The following is a 17,187-nucleotide window of genomic DNA, read 5'->3' as shown; positions in this document are numbered from 1 at the left end:
ACACTGACGGGCACTGTGTATGGAGGGCCACACCCCCATCAGCATTATTCCTCAGCCCTGTGCAGGCGGCATCAGTCAGCCAGCAGGGGCCGCAGTTGCACCAGTTATGAGGACCTATGATCCGACTTTTTTTACCCTCTTTACCGCTGCGCCACCTGAGCGGCCTACTTTGAGTTTATTATATATTTAAGCATCTTTAAATGACAATTTATTGCTTTTTGAATTTTCATGGTCAGTTTATAAGAAATGCGTTAGCTTACAAACATTTATGGCTGTATCCTAATCCACATCACACTAAACAAAATATAAGGGAAGTTTCAATATTACACAATTGAGGTTACTATTTAAAATAATGATTAGTACATAATATCTTGTTTAAATTTGCTCTTTACATTCAGCACATTTCTTGCATTGGTGGCACATTCCAGTGCTTGGTACTTCACAAGATTGTTCTACAATATCTTACAAGACATTTTTATAACATGTTTATTACATGGTAACATCCATTCTAGTTCAAGTTAGGTTCCTAGCTACAATATGTTTTCATTTTTTTCATATCATTCCCCTTTTCTTGCATTGCCTCAATTTTTATTTGAATGCCTCCTTCATCATGTGTGAAGCTACCTACTGCATCTTCACATCAGCCTAGAGGTGAATTCTTAGAATCTCTTGTTGTTGCCCTGAACAGACAGTAGTAGTAGCTGCAGAGGTTTTATGTTACAAGGCCAACCAGACAATTAACACCACAGACACTTGAGCTTTTGTTTTAATTTGTTATGTTTAATAAATAATACAATTCCAATATTCATTATTTTGCAATTGCTACACAATATGTGGTAGACATACATTCTGTGATCCTACTCCTCCTTCACTATTTATAAATGCCTTTACCTACTGTTGCAACCACGCTGTTCTTGTCTCAGAGCTTAAATGTGTCTGATTTAAACATGCAATAAAAGCTTTTTCTTTTGGCTGCGTTCCTATTTGAATTGATAATGGAGGCAGCTGTGCTAGCAGATCACTGAGTCATAGCTCAGCCTCCTCTGGCTAATCAAGAACAGAGGATCTAATTTAGAATGACATGAGTGCAGTCAGGTGGCATCCCTTATGATTTTGCAACCCAGAACATTGGGGTCTGATCCTCGAGGGACCACCAAGGGCCACTGCCAATTTATTACTGACCCATGCATAAATGAGATGTTTTTTCTCTTCAAACATATGTGGACATCTTGTTGGACATAGTATTCCAAAACCATGAGCATTATTTTGAGTTTTATATCATTGATTTTACACGTTAGCTATGAGTTAGCTGAAATACCGAAAAAATAGGAGTGGTGTCCACATACATTTAGCCATTTGGTGTATTAAAATTTTTAAACCACAACATGTGCTTTAATATTTAATTTATTGAATTGGAGTTATTGGATTTGGTTTGTCCAGTTGGATTTTAACCAGTAAATAGGGTAATAATATTTACCAGGTAATTGTTTAAAGTGTAAAAACTGTTTAAACTCACCATATCAGTATCTGAAACAGGCCCAAAGCTGGTGACGTAGATATCAGTCTTCACAGTGGTGACCCGATCTGTAAAAAATAGTAAATAAGTTTGAAGTGTTCTTAAACATAAAACCTTAGTATCACTTCAGCTCCTTGTATATACATTAGTAAGAACCCAATTTCTGAAAAAGCTGGGACATTACATGAAAGAAAAACAACAATTTGTTAATTCTCTTGAACCTTTATTTAACTGACAAATATACAAAGAAAAAGATTTTCAATGTTTTCACTGACTTATTGTATTTAGAATTTGATGTTTGCAACACACATAAAACTCTGGGCATAATAAATGTACAATGTTTATAAAATACTCAAGCTATACCATTTAAACATTTTACAATAAGGAGGTGAATTCGTAAAGGGTGAGGGTGTTGTAATGGGCCCACCTGCCATGGAGATTGGTGGCAGGAGAAAGTTACAGAATCATGTCATCTGGCCTTGCCATTTATAGGGGCATGGAGGCACAGATGATTAACTTGGAGTGAATAAACTCTCATAAGGTATCCTTCATGTGTTACTTTGTTTCTGTTATTTTGGCCACCCCAGCTATGTTCCCTTTACTGCTTTTCTGTGTGGTGGAATCTGACCATGCTGTTTTTTGGCTTTTTTAGCCACATATTTGTTCTACCCTAATTATGCATCATGCAAATTGGATTCATTTTACCATTCTTGCAGGTGTGGGGCTACACTTGGAATCTCAGTTCGAGGGCAACCTGCCCTATTATAGGTATAATTGGTAAGGTATAAAAGGAAAATACCACCAAAGGTGCAGTCAATGCTACATATATTTGAACATTTGAACAAGGTACAGAGCATTTAGATTCATTACAGAAATATAGCGCTCTTCTAAAACTGAATAAGCAATCAGGCTTTGGAAAAACCCAACACGTCTGTGTCGGCGAGCTTGGTTAGTGAATCTAATTTTATTTTTCTCTAACTCTGACTGAATGTGAACAGCCTCCGAAATCCCTCTGCAACACGGCTCATGTTCAAAATGAATTCTTTTCTGTAGTTCAGTGTAGAAAGTATTATTTAGCATTATTGTTTGCTGTTCTCTTCATTTCAAATAGTATTTCACATAGCCGACTCAGCACTATATTAGTGTGAGTTCACAACAATACAGTGCTAAGTCCAGGTGTTGAACTTTCTATTCACCACAGAGATCTGCCATGTCCAGGTAGGTTTCCTCATGCTGGTAGTAAGCTATTTTTAATAATTACTAGATGTCAGTGAGTGTAAGATGCCCTGGAGTGAATTGGTGGCCAGTGTTAAAATGGGTTTAAATTGACCACAACTCGTTTAGCAAATACTAAAAATGAATGAATGAATTACATTATTCTACATAGATTTGTTTAAAGAAGTGAACCTGTTCAGAAACACTTTATTTTTTATTAGCTAAAAATTCTGTAGAAAATGTCTTTTAGAAGCCGGTTTAAACCTCTTGTGATTCTGCAGGCACTTTTGATCCCTCAATAATTCACAATTTTATTTTCTGCCCTTGTACAGAGTGTATTCCTGTAGGAGATGAAAAGACATCTCAGAGTGTCTGTAAGTACACCTCAGTGCCGTCTTTTCTGGATCTGCTTTGTGTCTGTGCCACTGAAGAACTTTCTAGAGATCTCTTGCCTATTTTTATGATTGTCATTAAATAGACATCTGCTTCGTTCTGTGTCTGTCTGCTTGTGCTCGTCTGTATTTCTCTTTCTCCTGTTCTACTGTTTATGCATGACTCACAAAGCTATTTCCTGCTTTTTGTTCTGTTTGTTGCCACTGTTCCGACTCACTTGTGGATTGTAAAATGGTGCTTATTATGCTACACAACATGCCATCAGAATAAGACCCCTGGGATCATGATTAGCCATGAAGGCTGTTGCAGTTCTGACTCATACGCCAGGCTGTTTCAATCAAAATTTTGGTGATGAATATTTTGAAGTAAAAAAGGAACATCACTTGATATTGTAATTTCTGATGAATGTCTGACATTCCAATGTATGACTAAAAGTATATAGACACATCTTCTAATTACAGGGTTCACCAATTTCAGACACACCAGTGTTAATTTAGGTGCAAAGCCATGTATTCAGGCGTGAATTTTGCCCTGCTGTAGCTGCACCGTTCAATTATACTAAATAGTAATATCAGACCTGCCAGTGCTACAGCTCAGTGTTTAATTATAATTTCTCCTTGATTTCAAAGCTAACAAGTTCCGAATTGCATTTGGAAGCAATAACGCAACACATTTCAATGACTATTCATGCATGTCACAAACCCAAGTAATACAACTTCTGTACAAATACAAATACAGAAAACATGATAATGGCTAAACAGAAATGATATTCCTTTACTATCTTGTAAAAAAAACCCTGTAATTGAAAGATAACATCTTTTTCAAATGTATTATTATCATAAGAAATATCACAGCGGGCTTTATTCAACACCAGACATAATTACAGTGCACTGGGTATGTTTGATAGACGTGTATGAGGCTAAATTAAAGCAGGTACCCTGAGGGGCTGGCAGTAATTTACCGCTTAAAGCTGAGGAGCGCTCTTAAAGCCTCAGGATGCTTTTTCTGGTTTATTAATAGATGTGTTATGTAGGTTGGTTAATATATCTTAAAGGAAGAAATGCAAGCTGCTTTCAGAGACCTTGAATCCTTTATGTTTCCCCTTTTTGGCCTAACTTGCATGTTGCTTTTTTGCGTTCAAATATTAAAAAAACTATACCACATGACTTAAAAGATAGAATCCCTTCATGTAAAAACAAGGTCAAACCCCAACCCTACCACACACGCAGTCTTACATGGTCATGTTGAAATGTTTTCAAAGTTAACTTTAAATAATCACAGTGGGACACAGGTTGGGTAATAGATAATGAACAAGCCGAATATTATAACAGAATATGCTTTATAATACACAATATCTATAAACGCTGGGTTTACCACTGTGTAACGTCACCATCAGTTGTTGACCACCAACTATTGTATTGCCGCAGGCAGGCCAGACAAGCACCTGCACGGCTTTAATACAAAGACATGCTTCTGTTACATGTGTAGAATGTGGCTTGGAATTGTCTTGCGAAAACAAGCAAAAATGTTTTCTAGACAAATGTTGTTTTCTAGATGTTGCTCCAAAATGTAAATCTAAGCCTCATTATTATTGGTGTCTTTACAGATGTGCAAGTTACCAATGTTGTTGGCAAGAACACACCCCCATATCATGACAGACGCTGGCTTTTAAATTGTCCTATAGTCCTTCAGAGTGTTATTATTAATATTATAATATAATACAATGTAAACCCAACCTTAATATGCCACTGATTATTATTAAGAGCCTACCTAAAATATCGTCAAGGAGCGTGAAATGAGCTGCTTCCCATGAAATATGCGATTTGCTGTGAAATTTTAAATTTAAGGTTTGTGTTTAGCGATTTAACATTTTTCATTTAACATTCTGTAGCGTGCAAGTGCCTCACTTTTACTGGTTAATTTGCAAAATGAGGCGGTCCTAGCAGTCCGTCGGCAATTCAGTTAGCAATCGCTTAGTTAAACTGTCCAAGATGTCGAAGTCTAATGCAGCTAAAAACACGACTCAGGTAAATGAATTTGGAAAACTTCCAACCATTTATGTTTTCTTTTCTGTAAAAATGTGGCTCTTTTCTGTAAAAATCCATGAAATCTGTGATTTTTGAAAAACAAGGTCTGTGACAATAATCAAATTTCCCATGAATTTAGTAGAGCCTTAATTATTATGCTTTAAAAAACAAAAAAAAAAACAAATGCACAGTATACAGTATGTTATATTCATTTGTAAAATTAAGTTGTCATTTCAAGTAACAGGACAAACAGTAAAAAGGAATGCTTGTTTCCAACCCTATACATTTTTATGTTGGTATACAAGAACCAATTGATTCACATTTCAGACCTCAGCCAGGTAATTTTCAGCCTCTTCCTCCCCCCTGCTTCCAGCCACAAATCGAGTTTTCTGTAACTGATGGTGTCTGTGGCTGAATGTTAACTGGCTAAGGTATTCTTGAGAAAAGATACACTGCAGTGGGAGCATTTATTTAAAACAAGGCTATGTTCAGGTAGACCGTGTTTATTTGGAAGCTTGCTTTTTCAGTCATCCTACAGCCTGAAGCAAGTCTCTTCTAGGTGAGATGCGTTCACAAACACAGCAGATTCTAACTGCTAGACACTGGGGTTGACCCATCTCTTGCTTCGTGCACAATTTATTCCCCTTCTGTCTCATCTAGCCCTCTCCCGGCTCTCTTCTCTACATTACGGCTTCTTTCTTTATGTTGTTTAGAACGAGAAGTATGAGGGTTTATACTGACATAAACAAGACAGAACAGTGCAGTATGTAGCTTTTCAGTCCTGGCTGGCTTTGAAGTCTTTCACATCTCTCATGCTGAGATGCCAACTGTGCCAGTCTATATGTATGTTCACATTTCTTTTGTAGCATTTGTGTCTGCAAGCAAGCACTTAGTGGCTTTGTGTTCCATGCAAACCTCCTCTTAATAACAAAGAGTTTATATAATGGCTCTTCTTTAAACCATGCTTACTGGAGTGTGGAATAAACGCTACAGGTTTACCTTGAGTCAGCCAATGATCTCCTGAGGGCAAAATAATAATCAGATTTGCTTATGGTGCACCTGGATGTGTCTTTTATTAGCTCATTAAATCATCAGTCCAGTGACAATAAAGCTGTCCGCTCAGACATTGAAAAATGGCCCCTTGATGGCCATTAACTGTGTTAAAGTTAATCATGCAAAGCCCTGAACAGGATTACAATAACACAGGCTGTTTAGCCCAAGTAAGATTTAATGTTTTTTTTTGGCAGGTTGAATATGAAAGGTTGAATCTTCTGCTGTACTGATAGATCACAAAAGCTTGAAGGTTCAAATAGGCTAGAAGTAATTCTCAACATTCCCAAGCAAAAAGTAGACATGGGCAACACTGCAAAAAGGATTAAGGTCAGACATTGGACAATTTTTGTATGGGGGGATTTTTATCCTGGAATATTGGGACATAATCTGAAAAGTCTGTGTTCGTTGGCTGGTGGAAGACCATGCAAAGAATGTCTGTGTCATTATGGATGCAGAGATGCCCCCCCCCCCCCCCATTTTCTCCCCAATCTAGTCAAGTTCATTATGCGGATCAGCTTTTTGTACAGAAAGCCACACCCTGTCAACGCATTATTCCTCGACTCTGTGCAGGCGGCACCAATCAGCCAGCAGAGGTCATAGCTGCATAAGTTATAAGGAACCCTGGTCCGGCTTTCCCACCCTGTGTACAACAGCCAATCTTTGTTCATGTAGCCGCCCAGCCCATAGGATGGCAGAGCTGAGATTTGAAACGATGTGTTCGAAATCTCAGCTCTGGTGTGCTAGCGTATTTTACCGCTCTGCCACCTGAGTGGCAACATAGAACATGCAGTTGATCATAAGACCATGCTACTTTTTAGCATTGCTCAAGAGTCCATGTTTTGTGCTTCTTACACCAAATTATGTGATTCAGATCACCTTTTCGCTTAGGTAATGCCATTTTCCCACATTTGACATATTTGACACAGCTTTTTATTTCAGTGTTTTTATATTGTATTTGTGTTATTTTTTGTGTATAAGTGTCAAAAACAACCCCATTATTTTACATAAGCCTAAAATATGCAAGTCCACGGGACCATGGAACGAATTAACCATTTTCCCCTACATTCTTATGGGAAAAAATACCTCGAAACTTAATGCCTTTTAAACTCAACGCCAGTCCCAGAACCTAATGACATTGAGTTTTAAGATACCACTGTATCTCAATTAAACAAGATAAACAAGATGAACAGCTTTGGTATGAACCGGAACGTCAATTGAGGCTTTTTTGACCAACATCAGTGCCCAGCCATACAAATGCTCTTTTGACTGATCTTTTGACAGTATAGTTACAAATTCCAACAGACATGCACAGATATTCCATAGATACAAGTCTTATAAGAAGCCTTTTTAGAAGAGTGGCTGTTGTTTTTAAAATAGGATGCCCAACAAGCTCACAGTCAGGTGTCCAAATACTTTGCATTGCAGTACGCTGCATTGCCAATAGTCATTTTTCAGTGGACTTCCTATTTTTTGCACAATTCTTGCTTATTTGCATATGCATGAGGGGGAGAGGCTCCTGCTGCAGTTTTATACATAATGCAGGTTGGTTGTTTGTTTTTGCACAGATTGTGACTAGACTGCACTGGAAATCATGAGCAAAGAGCTTACAATACATCTGGCCGTTAGTTTCTTTGGGATTTATGAGTAAGCAGACCCACCAATCACACCTTGCCCTTTTACATCTCCTGCCTGAGGTGCGGTTCCTCTCTGGGGACTGCAGGAGATGGATTGTGACATCCATGAGAGTTCTGATAGCATTCCTTGTGTATGTTTCTCATCCTGTAAAGTCCAGCTAATTAATAATTTAATGCTAAGGTAAAATTCAAATCATACTTGGCATTTCTCTTTTAAAGTGCTTACGCAGTGTCTGAACTGTGAATGGTTACAGTAAAGCAATCTCTGACTGTTATTGATTCCCTAAATCTTCCCTAAAGCTTTTAGTCTGTTCTGTACCTGTCAGACTGGGATTTGAGTCTTAGTCACACTTTTGGTCATTTTGTTTGTTTGTTTATTAGGATTTGAATGTCATGTTTTACACACTTTTGGTTACATTCATGACAGTTCAGGTAGTTACTGGTTACACAAGATTCATCAGTTTGAGCTCATTGTCAAACACCATTATGGAGAATTTTGTATCTCCAATTCACCTCACTTGTGTTTTTAGACTGTGGGAGGAAACCAGAGCTCCTGGAGGTAACCCATGCAGACACTGGGAACATTTAAACTCCACACAGAAAGGATTTGTCTCCCGCTGCTGAGGGATACCCGATTGCATCCGAGGAGAGCACGTCTCTGTACACGCCTCTTCCGACACATGCATAGCCCTCCTCTTCTCGCCCCTGCATTCTGCACAGGCGTCTCTTCTGCCAATCAGGGTCCTTACACAGCTTATGAAGACCCACCCACCCACACATAGTCTGGCCCCCACCCTGCAGATACAGTGGCCAATTAGTATCTGCTGCAGGCACTGGCAGTTATGCCCGCCGACAGGTGGCAACGCCGAGTTTCGAAACGAGGAGTTCAGAATCTCGGTGCTGGTGTGCTAGCTGAATATCCCGCTGCGCCACCTGGGCACCTAAAATCAAACATTTATATATAGCAACACTGATGAGTATTTTGGGGGTGTAAAATTTATTATTTTTTTCCTAAAATTGGGCTGAAAATATCTAATTACTGTTGTTTAATGTTCAGAAATAGTTCTGTTTTGCTAGACAATAAATATGCTAGACAATGAATTATGCGGATTAAGTTCATTATTAAATATACTGAATATATTACCGTATAAATCAATGGTTCTTTTGTTGTTTGACAATGTGCAGTGCAGCTTGGAAAGATGTCCCCAGAAGGTCGCACAGGTTTAAAACAGAATGAAGAGATAAATAGAGTGGCAGGGTGCATGCTCGTGGGTGGAATTCTTTTCCAAAAAGCAATAAATAGAAGTGATGTTTACTTCACAGAACACAGGAGGAGCACTGTTAATAATACAGCTAGTCTGTTCTAACCACTTTACTCACAATACTTCAGCACAATTAAGCTTACCACAATGGAAAGACTGAACGGTAGTGCTAGTTAGAGCTGCCTAGTTGCCTACTGCCTACCTGGAAAATTCTAATACGACATCGAATTTATAAAGCAGATTATTTAAACAGCGATTACGGTGATTACATCACCACAGTTTCGCTTACTAAGCTAACACAGTTCAAATCAATGGGCTGAGGTGGGACAACCCCCTAGCATGCCACCTAACATCTTTGTCACTGACACGCCCAAATTTTCAAATAAATTACACTTGTACACCTTTATACAAATTAAAAATGAATGAGAATTTAATGCTGAATGTTGGTTTTGCCTTTACCGCTAATGAAGCATCAGACTCTCCCTCATTATTCAGTCAGTTTATAGCTTAGAAATACGGCACCATAGTAGGCATCATTTTAAGGTATTTAAGAATTGACATGCCTTCTTCTCAGTAGTGTGTACGATGACATAAAATGCGTCTATGTAGAGAGATCACTTGGTTTTCAGACAGACCCAGTGTAATGCTGCTGCAACACTAAAACTGTCATCATTTTCTAATAACAAACAGAATGACTATCGCTACAGTGCTCCACTGTGAGAATACTTCATGTTTTTTTGTTTTCTACCATACAATTGCAGTCAGGTACACAATCAATCTGCACACGAACTGTACGGATTTACAGACTTTAGTTCACAATTTAGTAATCAGACAACACCATTTTATAGACAATTTTTATTTTACTTCATACTCCCTCTTTAACCTTGTTGTATTATCTGTTTTTATGCACCCCCCCCCCCCCATTTTCTTTCCAATTTAGTCGTATCCAATTACCTGATCATAATTCGCCTCTACTGCTGCAGACCTCTTATAAACACTCCTGACCAATTAGGATTGCAGCAACCGGCACACCCCTCTAATATATGTGCACTACCAACTGCATTTTTTCACCTTCATCCATTATACCCTGTCTCACTGTGCAGGCCCCATCAATACAGGTTCCCAGTTGACTGATAGAAGATCTTTGGTTTCCTCTACATGTTTACTCTATGGTCAAAAGTATGACAACACCTGACCATTGGTTTGTTGACAATCCCATTCCAAAACTATGGGTATTAATATAAAAAGTTGCCCCCTTTCAATATTCTCTACTTAAATGGGAAAGCTTTTCACATAATTATGGACAGTGTCTGTCCTACGTCAGTGTCTGACCTTACACATACTCTTTTAATTGAATGGGCACAGATTCCCACAATTAACCTTCCAATTCAAACAAAATTTATGTAGTTCGGTTAGGATAGGGTCAGTGGAGGCCTATATACATATTTTTTGATAAAGTGTGAGTGTGTTGTCCAGAGTGTCCTGCCATGTGTCCTACATTTCCTGTGATTTGTTCCAGACACACAGTAACTTTCACCTGAATGAAGCAATTCATTTAGTTGAATTAATGAATTGCGTTGAGCCAAAACATTATGACCACCTGCCTAACATGCAGTAAAAACAGCTGCTGTGCACTGAAATGCACATTAGAGGGGGTGGTCGTAATGTTTTGGCTCATCAGTGTATATTTTATAAGCTGAAGCCGTGCTACAATGCTTATTGTTCATTTTCTCCATTCAAAGCCCAGGCACATAGTTTACATTATCATTCTGCTCCATTTACGATGTTAATATTGTCTTTCAGGTCTATTGGTACATCTTTATCTGGCTGTATTTGTATCATTATTGTTACGCTGCATAATGAATGGATCTTTATATGTCCAGCAGCTGTAGAACAGACTACAGGATAGTGTATATTATTGCTAAGTGATTGGTTCCCTACTGAATATGATAATCTAGTCATGATTACTGGCTGCTGCTTATTAGATCTAACGTTATTAAGCTACGGCAGCCAGACAGCTTAAATGGTAAATGAATATGACTAAACACAGCCATCAAAGTTACACAATTCACTCCACAAATTAAAAAAATAAAATACCCATTAAATCATTAAATTATAATTAAATTTGTATCCGCATTTTTTCTTTTACATTCGCCTTCCTCCATCAAACAGTGACTTAAAAAAGCATTTAGCCCTAATCATTTGACCAAATTAAAAATTGTCAAAATGGGTGCAGCATACCAACATGGGTCCCAAAAACCTGGGTTCCATCCCTGCTCACGGTCACTGTTTGCAAGTAGTTTAGCACATTTTCCCTGTGTCCATGTGGGATTTTCTCAGGTACTCTTGGCTTTTTTCCACCTGCTTAAATAATGCCGGTCTCTATTTCCTCGTCTGCCCCCGTTAGTGGTCGTTGGCGGATCGTGATCCGCAATATTGATTTGGCACAGTTTTTACGCCGGATGCCCTTCCTGACACAACCCTCCCTATTTATCCGGGTTTGGGACCGGCACTACAATGGACTGGTTTATGCATCCTAGCAGCTAGGTACAATAGGACAATTCAGTGTCTCCAATTAGCCTGGCTGCATGTTTCTGGACTGTGGGAGGAAATTGGAGCACCCGGAGGAAACCCATGCAGACACGGGGAGAAAATGCAAACTCCACACAGAAAGGACCCGGACATCCCCACCTGGGGATCGAACCCAGGACCTTCTTGCTGTGAGGCACAAATACTACCCACTTAGCCACCATGCTTAAATAATTCCAGTCAGCTGTAAGAATTCCGCCCTTTCTAGGGTCTGTTAATACACCATACAGTCAAAGTATAGAGACATGGGGTCTCTCGACCAATGGGTTTGGTGGATATTTCAAAATCATGTGCATTAATAAGGACCCCCCATTCTCCACAAGAATCGGAACTGTGCCTGTGAGTATTTGTGATCATTCAGTCAAAACAGCATTTGTGAGGTCAGGCCTGGCTCGCAATTCACATTCCAATTCATCCCAAAGGTGTTTTTTTTATTCTGACATAATTCAACCAGAAATTGCTGGTATAAAAGAGTATTACTTTAATAGTTGAGCATAAGCCAGGCTCTCTGCTTTTTGCTTACATTTTGCTATTTAATAATAAAAATAAAAGTGCCTGTTCCAGGGTAAGTGAAGTGTTTGTTGTAAAATTGTGCTGATGTAACCACCTGTCGAGAGTCCCTAACATCACAGATGTAATACAAAACAGCAATTGTCTGACACCGGGAGCAGATTTATTCAAATCTGTGTACTCTAATTGCCTAGTTTCATTTTTTCAGCTTTATTACACTATATGACTGTCTACAACAGATGAAAACATAATAAATAAAAATCAACAGTGTTAGCGCACGCAATATGAGACCATAGAAAGGCTTTTTACACAAAGCATAAAAATGAATACAGTCTGTTTATGGTCATTTTACTGACTTAAGGCAAAAGGAGAAAAGCAACAATTTCACATTTACAGTAAATTATAAACTCAAACTACTTGTTTATATAACTATAAACAAAAATCTGGGGGCGGCACAGTGGCTAAGTGGGTAGCACTGTCGCCTCGGCGGTCCGGGTCCTTTCTGTGTGGAGTTTGCATGTTCTCCCCGTGTCCGTGTGGGTTTCTTCCGGGTGCTCCGGTTTACTCCCACAGTCCAAAGACATGCATGTGAGGTGAATTGGAGACACTAAATTGTCCAAGACTGTGCTCAATATAACCTTGTGTAATGAGTAACTACCGTTCCTGTCATGAATGTAACCAAAGTGTAAAACATGACGTTAAAATCCTAATAAACAAACAAACAAACATCTGGGTGAATCTGCATTGTGGCTGTGATCTTAATTGTGTGCCCAACTTAACACACACACACACACACACACACACACACACACACACAAATGAACAGTGCTTGTTTAGTAAGTTTTATTTGTATGAGTTTTGTAACAAGCTCCTAAGCTCCCAAGTACCTACTGTAGAGATTGGCTGCTTGGCTCGGTTACAGAATCATATCCCTCTTCCTTTTTTTTCAGATTTGGCTGGCAGATAAATATAGAGGAGCAGATGACTGATGTGTCAGATCCTCTTAACTGACAGTCACTTGTGCCTCATTATAAGTTACCTCGCTCCAGGTGGGAGAGTTTCTATTAACCAGGGTTTTCTCCCTCACAGATTTTACTGTTTTTACTGTTTACACAGCTCTACTGTTGGAAACTCGCTTTCTGCTGGCATATAAGCCTGGCACACTTTTTATCTTTTTCGGGAACCCACCTAGTGTTGTGGCACTTTTTGGGAGTCATAAGGGACACCAGAGAAATGGGGCTCTGGAGGAGACACCATGTTTGCACAAGTTTGGATGCACCAGTTAGTGGGGTACTGTCTGTAGTATTGCATTTTTGAGAATAATTCTGGACAGTGGGTGTCTTTTGGGGGGCCCTTTCTGATAAATGCCTTTTTTGTCATATATACGTATACATGTGTACAGTACAACGAAATTCTTTTTTCTCATATCCCAGCTTGTTTGGAAGCTGGGGTCAGAGAGCAGGATCATCAGCCTTAAGCAGAAAGGGTTAAGGGCCTTATGGGCTACAGTCAGTAATTGTCTATACACAAAGTTATTGTATGGTAGGTGTAGCTTATAAAATAATCAACGTGCATACCAGATACATGTACCTAATAAAGTGCTCTGTAGATGTGTTTATATGACCTTCTAGTCAGTATAACAGTACCTTAATTACTAAGTCACCAATTAGTCACAATGTACGTCATAAATTGCCACAATGCCATTTATATTTAGTAAAACCATAAAGTATTAGATTGATTTATTAGAATGCTGGCCAGTACGTATTTAAAAATTCTAAAACATTGATTTGACTTTGGTTCAAGTCACATAAAGACACACGCCTTTGTGGGTCCCATATCTCACCTCCTAATCCAGGTCTGAGCCGATTATCATAACCATCCAGCAATCGGTCGAGGATGCGTGTGAAGAGGGTGATGTTGTTTTTGAAGGCATCTGTCGAGGAGTCTGCAGTTACTGACCTACACAGTGAAAGCAAACAGGTGAGCATATGCTGAAATTAATTACTGTATTAAAAAAAACTTTTTATCATGTTAGAATACTGAGTGCTTTAAGTGCTGGTGGGTCTTATTATGCTGAAGGTATATTTTTAAACCACAACTCTCTAAGAGCTTGTTGCTATTGGTAACTTCTTAAGTGGTATCTGTGATTAAAAGTAAATTAAATATCAAAGGATTAGCATGCAAACCATTACCAAAGTGTTTATTACAGAGCAGCAAACGAACTGCTGGTACCCTTGCCCCCTAGCAACCAATGTTCTGTCCCTGCTAGTGTAGAGTTTAACATGTTCTTGATTCATCTTTGTTATCCTTCCAGCTCCTAATATATATCAGTAGTAAGACAGGCCTCTATAACTTTTTATCACAAGGTGTGTTCTTGCATGTAACTGACATTATCTCATGGTTGTCTTGAGACGTAAATTTTTTTTTTTTCTAAATTGGAAAACATTATTGACTATAGCTGGTGACTTTTCTGTCAATATAAACAGGGCTAGTCTGCCATCCTGCAGGCTGGGTGCCTACACAAACAACGATTAGCTGTTGTTCAAAAGGGGTGCCGGAGGGGATTCCTCATAACTGATCCAATTACGACCTCACAGAGTCAAAGGATAATGGATAATGTGTTGATCAGGGTGTGGCTCTCTGTACACAAAGCTGATCCTCATATGAACTCGCCTCATGCAGGTAAAAAGAAGCTGTCAGCTTTTGCACATGTCGGAGGTGGCGTGTGTTAGTCACGGCTACCCCCCGGTGAGAGTGGAGGTCAATGCCAATAGAGAGGAAGCGTAATGCAATCGTATAATTAGATATGACAAGATTGGGAGGAAAATTGGCGGAAAACGCAAAAAAGAAAAACATATATATGAACCGCGCTAGTTTGTTTTTACCCATTGTACATACCCAAAAGTACATACATACATGGTTTCTAAACCACTGTATGCTAAAAGGAAATGGAAATTTGTCATAATTGTCAGATGAAATTCAAAAACCACCGAAAAACAGATCTGCCATGAAGAAATTAGAACACAGCTCGAAACTCAGCTCTGCCATCTGGCTGGGCGCCTACACGAACAATAATTAGCTGTTGTTCAAAGGGGGTGCTGGAGGGGATTCCTCATAACTGATGCAATTACGACCTCTGTTGCCTATACGGAATCTGAGGATAATGTGTGATCAGGGTGTGGCTCTCTGTACACAAAGCTGATCCGCATAAAAAAACTCACCTCAAGCAGGTGAAAAGATGCACACGTGTCGGAGGGGGCATGCGTCAGTCTCACTCTCCTCAATCAGGAGTGGACAACTAGTGCTGTTTATATATACAGTATATATATAATCTCACATATAACTGTCACCGTATGCTAAAAGGAAATGTCATAATGGTCAGATGAAATTCAAAAACCAAACTGAAAAACAGGTCTGGCATGAAGCAGTTAGAACACAGGTGACACAGTCCACAGTCAAGCAAGCATTACATAACCATGGGCTTATATGCTGCTTCAAAAGTGGCAGCTTAACTGAAGTTGATCCATGTTAGAATCTCAGCAGTGCTATCGGTCGGCCAAGCGTCTACACAAACGTGATTGACTATGTGTGTGTGTGTTAGGATGAATTGGCACTCGATCCAGGGGATTCCTGTGTTGCACCCAGTGTTTCCTGGTGAATCAAGACCTGCTGTGACAATGGTTGATGATTAAAAAACTAAGAACTTTCTACAAAACTTTACAACAATCTGGGCCAAGAAAGATTAGCATGAAAAAAATAACTCTAGAATGCATACAAATAAATCTTTAGAGCAAGCAGACTATACAGGGAGACACATCTGTTTCTTTTTGAGTTCTATAACAGTAATGTGTGTCAGTGCTGTAAAATATTTTGTTCAACTGTTTAAGCCATGGTGTAGCACCGAACAGATGTTTGTAGATGTATCATCATAATGTGTGGTCTCTATTACCGCACTTTGAAGCACAAGTGCACAATCTGTCACCACTATTCTCACAGCATTAACACCAGTCTTAATGAAACTGTTACACACCCCCACCTAGAGGAACCAGCTCTAGTGTTAATGAGTAATTAATAGAAAATAAGCTTGTCTTTTTTCAAATCGATGGATATTGAACTTAGACAAATTAGCAAATAATTAGTAAGAAAAACGTAATTAATAAAATGCGCGTAATATGTGCCGGTTGCGCATGTACAAGGTTGGAGATACACATGTGCTATTTCACTATGGAACAATTTTTGATAAAATCGACTCCAGTTTTAATAATGTATTAATAATGTGAGTATATATGGGTAGCAGAATAAAACGAGCAGTGCAGAGATATGAGGGTGGCAGGGTCATTTGTTTTCTTACCTGGTGCGCCAGAATAATAGCAAGGTGATGCACAGCACCAAACGGTGAAATGTGATCAGATTCCCAGTCATATCCAAACCCCTATGGGAAAAATAATGCATACATGACAGAAATAAAATAAAAAGACAAAGCATATGAAACCACAGGTACAAATCAGATTATAACCATGTGCAAAAAACGTGCAAAATTGCGCTTGTGCTATAAAGGAGCGCACATAGGCTACATGCACATATATGTAAATATGCATGCATTTGCATATATTGTGCATTTCATAATAATGTTTCATCCTCGACATGCTAACAAAGAGCACTTGTTTGTTATTCACTGACACGTAAACATGCCTGCACTGAATAATAATTCCTCCAGCTGATCCAGCTTCCTTTCTTTACTCAGTTCACATTATTCGGTGCATTTTGCACATTTTACAAGTACACGCCAGTGAGACGACGCAGCAGCTGGACTTATTCCCAACGATTTAGAACATATCTCTGACCTGCAATTCAACCCATGAGTTATTCCATTTCGACCAGTCAGCTCAAAAATAAACAAGACTATTGACTGCCTGGCTGGCTGTATGAAACCCCGATAGTGTTAACAGTAATCCATACAGCGCACGTTTCTTTTCTTTCAAATGCAT

General features: G+C 39.0%; 1 protein-coding gene across 1 annotated transcript in view; it reads right to left on the bottom strand.

The window, feature by feature from the left end:
• Positions 1-16,621, bottom strand: part of LOC134319661 (gamma-aminobutyric acid receptor subunit alpha-2) — a 54,431-nt gene extending 37,810 nt beyond the window's left edge. Inside the window, exons 1-3 of the mRNA XM_063000955.1 lie at positions 16,551-16,621; positions 14,043-14,158; positions 1,517-1,584 (exon numbers count right to left, since the gene is read on the bottom strand). Coding sequence (XP_062857025.1) covers positions 1,517-1,584; positions 14,043-14,158; positions 16,551-16,621 — 255 coding nt within the window. The remainder of the gene's footprint in view (positions 1-1,516; positions 1,585-14,042; positions 14,159-16,550) is intronic.
• Positions 16,622-17,187: the final 566 nt, after the last annotated feature.

The sequence above is a fragment of the Trichomycterus rosablanca genome, chromosome 8, assembly GCF_030014385.1.
Source record: "Trichomycterus rosablanca isolate fTriRos1 chromosome 8, fTriRos1.hap1, whole genome shotgun sequence".
Lineage (NCBI taxonomy): Eukaryota > Metazoa > Chordata > Actinopteri > Siluriformes > Trichomycteridae > Trichomycterus > Trichomycterus rosablanca.
This window is presented reverse-complemented; position numbering and strand designations above follow the sequence as displayed.